General features: G+C 33.8%; 3 protein-coding genes across 3 annotated transcripts; 1 reads left to right on the plus strand and 2 right to left on the minus strand.

Moving 5' to 3' along the window:
* Positions 1-1,310: 1,310 nt before the first annotated feature.
* On the minus strand, positions 1,311-2,450 carry LOC145047618 (uncharacterized). Its single transcript, XM_078995928.1, has one exon. The coding sequence runs from the start codon at positions 2,448-2,450 to the stop codon at positions 1,311-1,313; it is 1,140 nt and encodes a 379-aa protein (XP_078852054.1).
* A 1,546-nt stretch (positions 2,451-3,996) lies between these two features.
* On the plus strand, positions 3,997-5,757 carry LOC145030264 (7-deoxyloganetin glucosyltransferase-like). Its single transcript, XM_078978680.1, has 2 exons — positions 3,997-4,631; positions 4,738-5,757. Exons 1-2 carry the CDS (start codon positions 4,127-4,129, stop codon positions 5,649-5,651), a joined length of 1,419 nt encoding a protein of 472 aa, XP_078834806.1. The 5' UTR covers positions 3,997-4,126; the 3' UTR covers positions 5,652-5,757.
* Positions 5,758-8,482: 2,725 nt separating this feature from the next.
* Positions 8,483-10,108, minus strand: LOC145047800 (7-deoxyloganetin glucosyltransferase-like). The gene is made up of 2 exons (XM_078996165.1): positions 9,566-10,108; positions 8,483-9,450 (listed from the first exon to the last, which is right to left on the minus strand). Exons 1-2 carry the CDS (start codon positions 10,068-10,070, stop codon positions 8,726-8,728), a joined length of 1,230 nt encoding a protein of 409 aa, XP_078852291.1. The 5' UTR covers positions 10,071-10,108; the 3' UTR covers positions 8,483-8,725.
* Positions 10,109-14,006: the final 3,898 nt, after the last annotated feature.

A 14,006-nucleotide genomic window follows, 5' to 3' on the forward strand; every position in this document is an offset into this window, starting at 1 on the left:
ATATAAGTATAGGGTTGCATTTTAAACTTTTCAAAATTTAGGGTTTGAAATTTAAGTTGTCTAAATTAATGCTTTTAATCACAAATATAAATTTCAAAACTATAGGGTAGGTTTTAAACATTTAAAAACATGGAGGATCAAATAACAAATAATTTCAATTAACAATTAATATCTTAATTATCTTTATTTGATTTATCTTTGATTTCTTTGAGGATAATTACCAAAAATAATTAAAACAATTAATTAATTATCATATAAAGAAACTAAATATTTAATTAGTTGATAATTACCTTTAACTAGATCAAGATAACACTTATATTTATCAAAAAATCGGATTCATATTGATCTAATTAGTTTATGGAAAGTTTGGATAAGATAAACACAAAGAAATCCCGAATCTGGCCCTATCTGACGCTTGGACTCGCCGAGTGCACAAGGGGACTCGACGAGTCAGGCCTACTCGACGAGTCCACCATGGAACTCGACGAGTCAGTGACTCAAAACCCAAAAATTCGAATTTTGCAGGTTTGTTTCAGTTATTCAAGCAACAATTTAAAGAAAACCAATCTAGGCTCTGATACCACTGTTGGGTTTTAGCCATAAGAACTTTCCTATGTGCGCATGCAAAACCCTATTGCTTGGATCTAGGCTTTCTAATAAACATGCTTTTGAATCCAAGACTTCTAATGGCTAATTAGGTTAAACAACAACATTAAAACAGATCTAGAATCATACCTTTGAGTTCCTTGTTGATCTTCTTGTCTTGGAGCTTCTAGAGTCACAATTGTCACTCCTCTAATGGTTTACAAACACCAATAGCAAGCAAGATGATTTAGGAGAGAGGAGAGGGGATGGAATTCGACCAGAGGTTCCTTGCTTTAGGTTCTGAAAGGTTGTACACGAATTCCACATCCCAAGGGCCTATTTATACTTGTAGACTCCTTAAGGGTTTCACTCTAAACCCTAATTGGATAATCTTCTCTTAAGGCTATCCAAATCCATTCCATAGATAACCCTATGGACGATTTTGAGCTATCCTAAAGCTCCTAGAATCCGTCCAAGGTCAACCCTAATGGATTTACAGTCTAAAGCTTAACTATCAAACAATTGACAGTTTATACCCTCTTATTTAATTAATCTCTTTAAGTCACCAAATTAATACCAATTAATTTATGACTTATATTAATCAAATAGCTAAATATTATTTCTTATAATATTTACTCTCTCTTAACAAATCATCCTTCAAGTTGCTATGGTGAAGGCAACCCAAAAGGACCATGCACAACCGAATATAGTTACAGCCTTAGACACTATTCCAACAGTATCAACAACGACATCATAATGTATTTTCGTTTCATGCATAACCATGGTGGAAGATTGTAAATGCATAAAAGAACCGGCCACGTACTACTACGACTGCTAATGTTCCCAAAAGGATTGATCCCGTCTGAACTTAGCCCAAACCGTATGTTTCTCATCTCTTTTCCAAATTCAGGATACTTCTTATCAATATTTCTCCACTGAGGTGAATCTGCAACATGTCTTAGTTTTCCGTCAGTTACACGTTCTTCCGAATGCCAACAAAGTAACTTTGCTTCTTTTTCGTTTGAAAATAACCTTTTTAGTCTTGGTATAATAGGGAGATACCATAATATTTTAGCCTGTGGTCCATTTTTCGTCACATCATCATCTACTTCATCCGAATCTTTTTTCCGTTTATACCTCGATGCACCGCAAAAAACACAATTATGTTTATTCTCGAACTCCTTTCTGTACAACATACAATTATTTGGACATGCATGTATTCTTTCAACTTCCAATCCCATCGGACACATTAGCTTTTTTGCTTGATATGTAGAAATGGGTAATACATTATCTTCCGGAAGAATGTCATGCAAAACCTCTAATAGACTTGTGAAACTTTTATCATTCCATCCGTTTTTCGACTTTAAGTTAATCAGCCTACATACCACATCGAGTTTCATAAATTTGGAACCGCTATATAACGGAGTTTCCGCTTCTTCAAATACTCGTTGTAACTTTTCTTGTTCAACATCATCCATGTTAGTCTCCATGTCATCAAACATTTCATTGAAATTGTCATTTGGGTCTTTTGAATGATGATCATCTTCATCAACAAATGAATCATTGTTGTATGTACTATTATGAATATTTATATTGCTCGACGATGTGCCACAATCAACAAGTGTTTCTCCATGTCTTGACCAACAAGTGTAATTAGGCACAAAACCATTTTGCAACAAATGATACTCTATTTCTCCAATAAAATTAAACGTTTTAAAGTTTTTACAAAGGTTACAAGGACAAGAAATCGATTCATTTCCATTATTCACGCGATTTGCTTCGGCAACCCTAATAAAAGTTCGAACACCCTCTATATAAAGTTCGGAAAAACGTGAAGCTTTGTAAATCCAATAATCACGAGTCATCTGAAAATTAAAATAAACAAACAAATATATCGATTTTCAACAAACAGGTTATGTAAATTTTAACATTTTAATAATCTATAAAAATCAATTTAAAAATAACAATTAAACAATCATTTAATAAATAAATAGGTAATATAAAATCAAAAGAACAATAAAATTTAATTTACCTTTAATGAAGATAACTAGACAATTTAATGAGGCTATTTTGAGTTTTTGTCACTTGCAGAGGAATTTCATCGAAGAAGAATGTTCACATTTACAAAGAAGAGAAACCCTCGCACTGAGAATAATTAGCTTTTAATTGATGCGGTTTTTCGAATATGGCACTAAAAATCGTAATTTAATGAAGCGGTTTTGGAATATGGCACCAAAAAATCGTTGTTTAATGAAGCGGTTAGAAAAAACGCACCAAAAAATCATAATTGATGCGGTTTTTCGAATATGGCACTAAAAAATCGTAATTTAATGAAGCGGTTTTGGAATATGGCACCAAAAAATCGTTGTTAAATGAAGCGGTTAGAAAAAAAACGCACCAAAAAATCAGAATTTAATAGTGCGTTTATAGCAAATAGCATCAAAAAATCGTTTTTAATGCTTATTTTTGGTGAACCGCATTAATAAATCTGTTGGAAGAATTTTTTGTTGCTCTTCTAATGCGGTTTTCATATTTTTTAGTGTTACATTGATTTGATGAGACGGTTTCCTAAAATAAGCGCATCAAAAAAAAATTCGCACTACAAAAGCTATTCTGTACTAGTGGAATACAATTTAGATTTAATATTTATTTAACCTAATTATCAAATTATAATTATTATTATAAAAAAATTGAAAAGTCATGAAAATTTCAAATAAATATGGGAAAAGGAAAAAAGAATCCGGATTGGTTTCAAATACATGAATTCAAAAAAAAAATATTATGTTATTAACCAAATTTTTAGCAAAATAACCTAACACTCCTGCTACAAAATACCACCATTTAATGAGTTTTAATTACTGCGAGTGAATAAATACACACACAAGTGCATTGACAACGCTGTATTTAATTACCACGTAGAGGAGTTCATCTTCTTGAAAGTCGATTCTGCCGCTTCTATTGCGAAAAAGGTCCAATCATATTTTGCAACGTTGTTTAATTACGTATTCAAATTTCATTTCGCTTCCACGTGCATGGTCGGGTCTTCAACTCGTATTATTTTAAATATTATCCACTGGAGTATTAGTTTGGCCTTATAGTCTTGTATACGGAAATACTATAGTTCAATAATTTGTATTATAGTTTTGTATACGGAAACACTATGCATGGTTCAATTTTATCACGTTATTGTTTTGTATATGCTTCAATAATTAGTACTGTTCGTGTCACATATAGTTGTGTTAAGGGAGTTGTATGGTAGAGCTATTTAGACTTTAGAGGGCAAATCTTGTTTGACTTTGGACACTTTATCAGCTGTATCCTTATGATCGAGATGGTGGAATACGACTTTGACCAAAGTTGAATAATTTAAATATATTTTATTGAACTGCTAATTGCTAAACTGTTCCTTTTTCGGTGATGCAAATCGATTTGGTGTTTTCATGTCTTAGTTTTATTTTAATTTGTGTCCTATATAAAACCTACACATAGAAGGCACCTGAAACACAAATTGTCCAACAAGAAACATTTCAAACATACAATCATGGGATCCCTTGCTAAACCTCATGCAGTGTGCATACCCTTTCCAGCACAAGGCCACATTAATCCCATGCTAAAACTAGCCAAGATCCTCCATTCCAAAGGATTCCATATCACCTTCGTCAACACCGAATTCAACCACCAACGCCTCCTCAAGTCACAGGGCTCAGCCACCCTCAGCCACCACCCTTCCTTCAAATTTGAGACCATTCCTGATGGCCTTCCGCCACCGGAAAATCTAGATGCCACCCAAGACATTCCCTCTTTATGCAAGTCCACCTCTGAAACGTCTCTTGAACCTTTCAAGAAGCTTCTCTATAAACTCAATGATACCCCGACCACACCTCCAGTGAGCTGTATAGTTTCTGATGGTGTAATGAGCTTCACACTTGATGCAGCCGATGAATTGGGAATACCAGATGTTTTGTTTTGGACGACTAGTGCTTGTGGCTTTTTGGCCTATGTACACTATAGCACTCTCAGAGAAAAGGGATTCATTCCACTAAAAGGTTATGCATCGTATTAATTTACCTCCTTAACACAATTTTCACAAATTCGCTAGTACTTTTAGGAAGTTTACTTTTGGTTTTTAAATTTTCTTTTATAAACATGCAGATCCTGCCGACTTAACAAATGGGTACTTGGATACAGTCGTTGAGTGCATACCTAGCATGAAAGGCACACGACTGAAAGATATGCCAACTTTCCTTAGAACTACAGATCCACACGATATCATGGTCAACTTTGTTATTCGAGAAACCACAAGAGCCAAACGAGCTTCGGCGATCATACTCAACACTTTCGAGGACCTAGAGCACGACGTGTTAAAGGAGCTCTCTTCGATCTATCCTCGTGTGTACTCAATCGGGCCTTTACATACCCTCGAAAACAATTTAAAGCACAAGGATTTGGAGTTATTGGGTTCAAGTCTCTGGAAAGAAGAGGCCGAATGTCTGGAATGGCTGGACTCCAAAGAATCTAATTCGGTTGTTTACGTGAATTTTGGAAGCATAGCCGTGATGACACCCCAGCAACTAGTTGAGTTTTCATGGGGACTTGCCAACAGTAATCAGACCTTTTTGTGGGTTATCCGACCAGACCTTGTGTCCGGAGACTCCCCCATGCTGCCACCGGAGTTCCTAGATGCGACGAGTGGCAGGGGGTTGTTGGCAAGTTGGTGTCCTCAAGAAAAAGTTCTAAATCACCCATCAATTGGAGGATTTCTGACGCATAGTGGATGGAACTCTACCTTGGAGAGTATATCGAGTGGAGTTCCGATGATATGCTGGCCATTCTTTGCTGAACAACAGACAAATTGCTGGTATAGCTGTAATCAATGGGGCATTGGGATGGAGATAGATAGTGCTGTCGACAGAAGACAGGTTGAAAAGCTTGTGAATTTTTTAATGGATGAAGAAAAAGGTAAAGATATGAAGAAAATGGCTGAAGTTTGGAAGGTAAAGGCTGAATCCATGTCATCTTTGTTGAACATAGACAACTTGATCAGGGAAGTGCTACTTCGATCTTAGGGTTCGGGTGCCTGGAACATGCAATTGATTTATGTGTTTCAAAGTTGTACAACGCAGGCATTGACGTCTTCACATTCACGACGATTGTATTATGTTACTTGATTAACTACTTTGTATTAGTATTACTATCATCCTATATAGTTTCTCACATATTAATAAATAATAATTATTTTGTTATTTTATTATTATTTTTTTAAAAACCGATAACACATATCATCTGATCGTACTTTTAAATCAAAATTTTTTTTTATAAGACTTGAACCGTAGAGAAAGATACATTTTTAATTTTTATTTTATTTACCTAACTAAAGAAACCGTGTACATACCATATGGTGTGGCCGCATCAGCATCGCCTCTCCCTATTGAAGAGGGGGAGGGATAGAGGCTATCTCCTTTCACACCCATTGACGGCCACATCATCACCATGCCGCTAAGGATGTGTATACCTTGAGGTGATGTGCCGCATCACCACTATGTCTTTAGTATGTAGCGTATCAAATATCCTAGTGTGTAGGATATACAATATGCCTTGTATGTTTTTAATCCTTTAGAGAGTTAAAAAGGTGGAAAATTTAACCTTGGATGTTTTTAACCCTTTAGAGAGTTATTTTTCCTTCACAGAGTTGTTTTTATTAATATTATAGAATATATAATTAATTAAAAAAGTGGTCCTTTAGTATTTACATATAATTATATATAAATAAACAGGTGATGATAATGGGCAATCAATATATAATTTTGAGTTGGCAATATTGCAAAAAAATAAAGAGATCAACCTTAAAAATAGCAATATAGTTTGATTTGTTTGTGTATTACATCATCAAATTTCGATTTTTTATAACGACATTGTATTTTCAGAATTTTTCTTATTAAATATATAGTGTTTTGACAAATCTACCCACTAATAGCATTGCACTTTCAATTTTTTACTATGAGAGCATTATACTTTAAAAAATATAGCAATGATATTGTACAATGTACAATGCTTTGTATTTGAAAGACATTGTTAAATAACTAAATTTTCCAATGTATAATGTCGTAATGCAAGGAAATGAAAAAAGAATGCCATATAAAACAAACCAATGATACTATATCGTTGTTTTTACATTTAACTCCAAGAAGATATGTTTGCAATTTTTATGGGACGGAATGTTGTTTCATGTACATTATTATTCCATAATGAAGCATTTATCAATTTCGTTATGGAATAGGTTTATTTTTTTGTCAAGGTGGGAACTATATTGAATATAGGTTGTGGTTACTAGCTAAATGGTAGATTAGATTGGGATCCGATCTCTATCCAAACAAGTTTTAAAAGCATTTGTTGCAAACCATGAGGCTTCAAGAAGCTAAGTTGAGATAACTATCGAAAGAGGTACAAGAGGATTAGTGGTTGTGGTCCCTAGATTGGATCAGGTGATTTTCTAAACGGTTCGACTAGGTCCAAAATAGATGAGCTTTATCTAGAAGGTTCCAATTTGAGTCTACTTGGAACTCGAGGTGTCCTATACAGATTAATGGTATTCCTACGCTTAGCAACCATGATAGTTAAGGCATTGAGGTTTCATCCATGTTGTTCCCTATTTGTATTGAAGATATTCAATCATTTGCTCGCTTTGTTCATGGCCTATGATATTTCTCTTCATATAAGGTCCAAATTGCAATCGAGTGAGGTCAAAACCCTAAGCATTTGACATTCAAACCCTTTTGATCGAGCTCAAATGAAGTCAAAAGACGAATAAGGCTTTCGATGTGGTAGTTGGTACACCTTATGGGTGATTTTGAGCTTAATGTACGGACTACCACATCGAAAGCCTTATTTTCCTTTTGACTTTTGACTTCTCCAAATCACTTAGCACTATATATGTTCCTATTAGAAATTCTTAATCTTGTTTTGGACTATTTTTTTCTAGGAAACATGGTTCAGCCCATCTGTGTGCAATGAGGGGCGTGATGTTAAATCCCCAATTGGTTATGTTGGTTTTAAGAAAAATGAAATGAAATAAGTGAAGCTGCAACTTTGAGCTTAAGGATGTATGTTTGTGGGTATGCTTATAGAAGGGTTTTTTAAGTGTCTACAACTTGGCAGTCATAAATCCAATTTTTACATAGCCCACAAAAAAAAAATCCTTTTTGGACCGGTAGTAGCATTGCGGCCAAACCCAACAAAAACTTCATCTAAAGAGATCTGAATATCTTAACTCATCCTCTGTTTTTTTTTAATTTATTTATTTATTTATTAAACATGACATTCTGTAAATTGCTCTTTCATTTTTTCTGACCCCTCTAAAAAATTTCGAAATAAAAGGTAGGCTTTAAACAATGTCACGCTCTTCAGCAACAATGGCCCTTTATTCGACATCGTTTTCTTCTCCACTGTCAATTCTAATTTCTGTCGAGAACTTCAATGCCAGCTGAAACTGGTCAACGGTTGACTCTAATTTCTTGGAGGTGGAATTTGAGATGATAACGCCTATGATCGTCTTTGACCATGTAAGATTATACCTATAAAGGGTCAAATACATCCTGAGATTGCTTTCCAATTCTTCTGCCAAATATGTAGGTCACAGGTAACTGCAGGTATTCCATATTTGTAGTGATTAAATAATAATAAAGCATTTTCCTCCTTTTAACTTTCATTTTCATAATAAACTAAAATTATCTAGAGATTACTTATTAGGTAAATTAAATAAACGTATATATCAATAATATTGTAATCATAGCAACAAAGTAATTATTAATATGGGAGGTTAATAATGGATGATAGGAATACATGAAGTAAAGAATTAACAGAATCCAGTCGTCCTGAATATGAAGACGTCAATGCTTGCGTTCTACAACTTTGAAACACATAAATTAAGTTCCATGTCCCAAGCACTCGAACCCTAGGATCGAAATAGCACTTCCTTGATCAAGTTGTCTATGTTCAACAAAGATGACTTGGATTCAGCCTTTTCCTTCCAAACTTCAGCCATTTTCTTCATATCTTTACCTTTTTCTTCATCCATTAAAAAATTCACAAGCTTTTCAACCTGTCTTCTGTCGATAGCACTATCTATCTCCATCCCAATGCCTCATTGATTACAGCTATACCAACAATTTGTCTGTTGTTCAGCAAAGAAAGGCCAGCAAATCATCGGAACTCCACTCGATATACTCTCCAAGGTAGAGTTCCATCCACTATGCGTCAGAAATCCTCCAATTGATGGGTGATTTAGAACTTTTTCTTGAGGACACCAATTTGTTAATAACCCCCTGCCGCTCGTCGCATCTAGAAACTCCGGTGGCAGCATAGGTGAGTCTCCAGAGACAAGGTCTGGTCGGATAACCCACAAAAAGGTCCGATTACTGTTAGCAAGTCCCCATGAGAACTCAACTAATTGCTGAGGTGTCATCACGACTATGCTTCCAAAATTCACGTAAACAACCGAATTATATTCTTTGGAGTCCAGCCATTCTAGACATTCCGCCTCTTCTTTCCAGAGACTTGACCCCAATAACTCCAAATCCTTGTTCTTCAAATTGTTTTCGAGGGTATGTAAAGGCCCATTTGAGTACACACGAGAATAGATCGAAGAGAGCTCCTTTAACACGTCGTGCTCTAGGTCCTCGAAAGTGTTGAGTATGATTGCCGAAGCTCGTTTAGCTCTTGTGGTTTCTCGAATAACATAATTGACCATGATATCGTCTGGATCTGTAGTTCTAAGGAAAGTTGGCATGTCTTTCAATCGTATGCCTTTCATGCTAGGTATGCAATCAACGACTGTATTCAAGTACCCATTTGTTAAGTCAGCAGGATCTGCATGTTTATAAAAGAAAGTTTTAAAAACCAAAAGTAAACTTCCTACAAGTACTAGCAATAGAAAGAATTTGTGAAAATTGTGTTAAGGAGGTAAATTAATACGATGCATAACCTTTTAGTGGAATGAATCCCCTTTCTCTGAGAGTGTTATAGTGTACATAGGCCAAAAAGCCACAAGCACTAGTCGTCCAAAACAAAACATCTGGTATTCCCAATTCATCTGTTGCATCAATTGTGAAGCTCATTGAACAATCTGAAACTATACAACTCACTGGAGGTGTTGTGGTGGTATCATTGAGTTTAAAGAGAAGCTTCTTGAAAGGTTCAAGAGACGTTTCAGAGGTGGACTTGCATAAAGAGGGAATGTCTTGGGTGACATCTAGGTTTTCCGGTGGCGGAAGGCCATCAGGAATGGTCTCAAATTTGAAGGAAGGGTGGCGGCTGAGAGTGGCTGAGCCCTGTGACTTTAGGAGGCGTTGGTGGTTGAATTCGGTGTTGACGAAGGTGATATCGAAGCTTTTGGAATGGATGATCTTGGCTAGTTTTAACATGGGATTAATGTGGCCTTGTGCTGGAAAGGGTATGCACACTGCATGAGGTTTAACAATGGATCCCATGATTGTATGTTTGAAATGGTTCTTGTGTGGACACTGTGTTTAAGGTGCCTTGTATGTGTAGTGTAGGGTTTTATAGGACGCTATATATAATAAACTAAGGTGAAAAGACAAAATCGATTTGCATCACCGAAAACTGAACTGTATAGCATTAACTTATATAGTTTAAATTACTCAACTTTGGTCAAAGTCATATATCCCCATCGTCTCGACTATGATATAGCTGATGAAGTATCCAGACTCAGAGTCAAACAAGATTTGCCATCTAAACTCTAAATAGCTCTACCATAACTCTACTATCGTTGCAACTTGCAAGATATCATTGGACCTTTTTCGCAATAGAAAGCAGAATCACTACTTTCGAGAAGATGAACTCTGCTACGTGGTAAATACAGCATTGCCAATGTACCTGAGTGTGTATTTATTCACTTGTCAGTAATTAGAGTTTTTTTTTTGCAAAAATAGGGCTGTTTTGGATTTGGTTTGTAAAACTTTCAGATTTATTAAAAATAGGGTCGTGACCCACAAAACAGACAGATACTTAGGGCCCCTATAAGTTTTATTTTTTACTTTAAGTTTTAAGATATGTAGATATAATCCCTTTAACTTACAAAAAATGTAAATATAATCTCTTTTTAATTACAATTATTATTTAGTATAACACAAAAGCCTATATATATATATATATATATATATATATATATATATATATATATATATATATATATATATATATATATATATATATATATATATATATATATATATATATATACCCTTAAGGGTATAAGCTTAGGTACCCAAACTCACCATACTACATCGCTTTGTATCATATATATATACATTGTAATTGTCTAATGTTCTTATAGTTCAAATTCTAACTTGATTTCATTCAAAGATTTTTATAAATTTCACATTTATTTTCCTCTTACATAATTTCATTTTCAACTATAATATATATAGCCTAATTGATGTTCGTAAAAAAGATGTGATGTAAGAGGAAGATAATAATAAAATTTTGAAAATCTTGGAAGTAAATCAAGTTAAGGATTGAAGTTGAAGAACATTATAATAAATATATCAAACAAAACGACGTATTATAGTGAGTTTGGGTACCTAAACTTATATACCCTTAAGGGTATATTCACTTTTCCCATATATATATATATATATATATATATATATATATATATATATATATATATATATATATATATATATATATATATATATATATATATATATATATATTTGTCATTTATTTCTGTTTGGTGTAAAAGTCATATTTTTTTCTACAAACCGACAATCTTACAAGTTATTATATCTTTTTCTCGATAACACATATCTAACTAATTTTTTTACATCAATTATGAATATTAACCTTTTGAATGATAATAAGTTTTTAAATGATACACCTTTGTAAGTTGGATATCTAATTAATCACATAACTATTCTATTATAATTATATAACTAATTTTGTTAAAATTTATATATAAAGTTATTAAACAAACAAATCTGATTTAATATTGGAAAAAATATAGGAAAAAATATTTAAAAAAATCATAAAAGTATGATTAAAGAAAAGATTTATAAAAAATATGATTAAAAGATAAAAATTACAATAAAATATTTTTAAAGAAAAAATTAGTAAAATCTTATTAAATATAATATTTATGGATTATAAAACTAAGTGTGAGACCCATATATTACATATGTTTATTTAAAAAAATTAAATATAAAATTTTAACAATTTATTGCCTATGCATCTGCTATTTCACAAGAGATTATTAATCATGGCTAACAATGGAAGAAGTTTAAGAAGAACGAGAGTAGCCTTGAACTGAGCTTCGTTTGATAGTACTTTCGGAATAGGCTTTTGGCTAGATTTAGGGCAGAATCCTGCAAGTACTTCTCGAGGTATAATGACAGACCGAGAGGCTAGATTCAAAGGAATCGGCAGATCAATTTTGTGCTTCTGCTTTCCCAGTTAGTTTGAAGTTAAACTTAGTGAAGAATGACTTTGCTAGGAGTTAGGACCTTTCATCCAATACATGTAAGGGGATCTTGATCCCAATAGAAATTGTAGACTAAAGATCTAGAGTGACCGATCCAACAGGAACGACAGCCAGAATTACCAAATGCTTGAGAAAGGATTGTAGTAAAGCCATTACTGTGGAGAATGAAGTCGGGAACGACAGAATTTGGCTGATCTAGAATGTAACTATGACATTAGCGAGATATATAGATTTGATCAGGCTAGATCTTGTAGCTGTTGGGGAAAGGAAGGAAAGTAAGGTTTCCTTCCAGCTTAGCTTGGCAGATCTCGCACCGTAATGCTAGTGCTTATTTACGAAAAATAGATTGTTGGTATGGCAGCAGCTACCAAAAGTGATCATTTCGTAGATCTAATTCAAGTTTTTTTTATTTTTTATTTATTTATTTATTATTATTATTATTATTTTTGCAGTGGAAAGGCCTTCAAATATGAAGTTTGACGCTTAAAGGAAGAAAAGAATTAGCTTTGGTTCAAAGCTTGAGTCAGAATATCGTTACCCCCATGGTAAGCTTATCTTTCTCCATATGGAAGTGCTTGAAATTAGAATATGAGTTGATACTGATAATATGATTTGAATGCAATAACATTAAGGATCGGGTGGTATATAGTTGAATTTATGGAATAATTGGCCATAATGACATTTTGGGAAATCTATTGATAATTTCATAATGAATCTCATATAAGAAGTGAATGATATTCATGAACATGAATTGACACTCAAGAGGTGATAGTGAAACATAAACATAAATGAATGTTAGCAAATATGCATCTCTAGTGATTGTTATGAACCAAGGACAATTTTGGAACATGGAATGGAATTGAGAATTCCATAGTTAGATCGGGCATTTTCAATGAGATTAATGGGGGTTTTATATGCTTGGCAACATTTACATGAGTGTTCAATAAGTTGGGAACAAACCTTGTGACCTTTGGAATGTTCAAGTGAAAAATCAACTAGTTTACTCTTCTTCTAAACACTTGAGGATCATCATGATCTTAAGGTTTCAATGAACACTTAATGGATTAAGTGGAGTGTTTTAAGATGATAAAACACCTCCTAAACATGTGTGAGAACCTATACAAATGGTACAAAGTGATTTGGAAAAAGGTCTTCAAGAACTATGCAAAGTATAGTGTTATGTTGAGAAAAAACGAGTTTTGTGTGTGTACAGACAAGGAAACACGGCCCGTGTTAATACATGCTTAATTAACACGGCCCGTGTAGTCCCCTGGTTTAGAGATTTTCTTGTTTTCTTCATAACTTTTGCATACGGACTCGGATTTACGCACGATTTTCGCCTACATTCATATTTTTGCATGAGGAATGATTTGAAACAATAAAATTTAGTATTTGAACCTTTTAGGGGTATTTTGGTCATTTTAATGAATTATATCCATACATGGTGTAGGTAGTGTTTAAAGAGGATTAACCTGGGGAAAGGAACAAGAAGAGCATTAGCTAACCTACGTGTGATTGAGGTGAGTACGTGTTGGCATTTTTCCCACTTTGGGGTACATGGCAAAATGATTTTATGATAATTAAATATAATGCTTTGATATATGAAATGTTTTGAAACGAAAGCGTCAAATGTTTTTGAAAATGGTATTTTGAAAGAGTGCCTTAAAGGCAAGAATGTTTTTGAAATAGTTGTTCTATTTCTGAATAGCAAAGTGTCCATCCAAATTATCCAAAACCATTCATATAATCATCCATCTAATCATCATCAAGATTATTCCGACGTATCATTCGGGTATAATCATCAACTTTTATCGTTATAATCGTCAATTATATTATGTCGTTAAAGAGGGGGGAGAGGGGGGGAACTGGGCAGTTGTACGGGGTCCATTTTTTTTTATTGTATTTATTTATTTAAAAATAACAA

The sequence above is a fragment of the Lactuca saligna genome, chromosome 1, assembly GCF_052625555.1.
Source record: "Lactuca saligna cultivar CGN05327 chromosome 1, ASM5262555v1, whole genome shotgun sequence".
Classification (NCBI taxonomy): domain Eukaryota; kingdom Viridiplantae; phylum Streptophyta; class Magnoliopsida; order Asterales; family Asteraceae; genus Lactuca; species Lactuca saligna.

Excerpts from the sequence above, each read along its gene's own strand:
- LOC145047800 (XM_078996165.1), bottom strand. The coding sequence starts at position 10,070 with ATGGGATCCATTGTTAAACCTCATGCAGTGTGCATACCCTTTCCAGCA. Across the intron at positions 9,451-9,565 it reads GGGATTCATTCCACTAAAAG|ATCCTGCTGACTTAACAAAT; the intron begins GTTATGCATCGT and ends ATAAACATGCAG.
- LOC145047618 (XM_078995928.1), bottom strand. The coding sequence starts at position 2,450 with ATGACTCGTGATTATTGGATTTACAAAGCTTCACGTTTTTCCGAACTT.
- LOC145030264 (XM_078978680.1), top strand. The coding sequence starts at position 4,127 with ATGGGATCCCTTGCTAAACCTCATGCAGTGTGCATACCCTTTCCAGCA. Across the intron at positions 4,632-4,737 it reads GGGATTCATTCCACTAAAAG|ATCCTGCCGACTTAACAAAT; the intron begins GTTATGCATCGT and ends ATAAACATGCAG.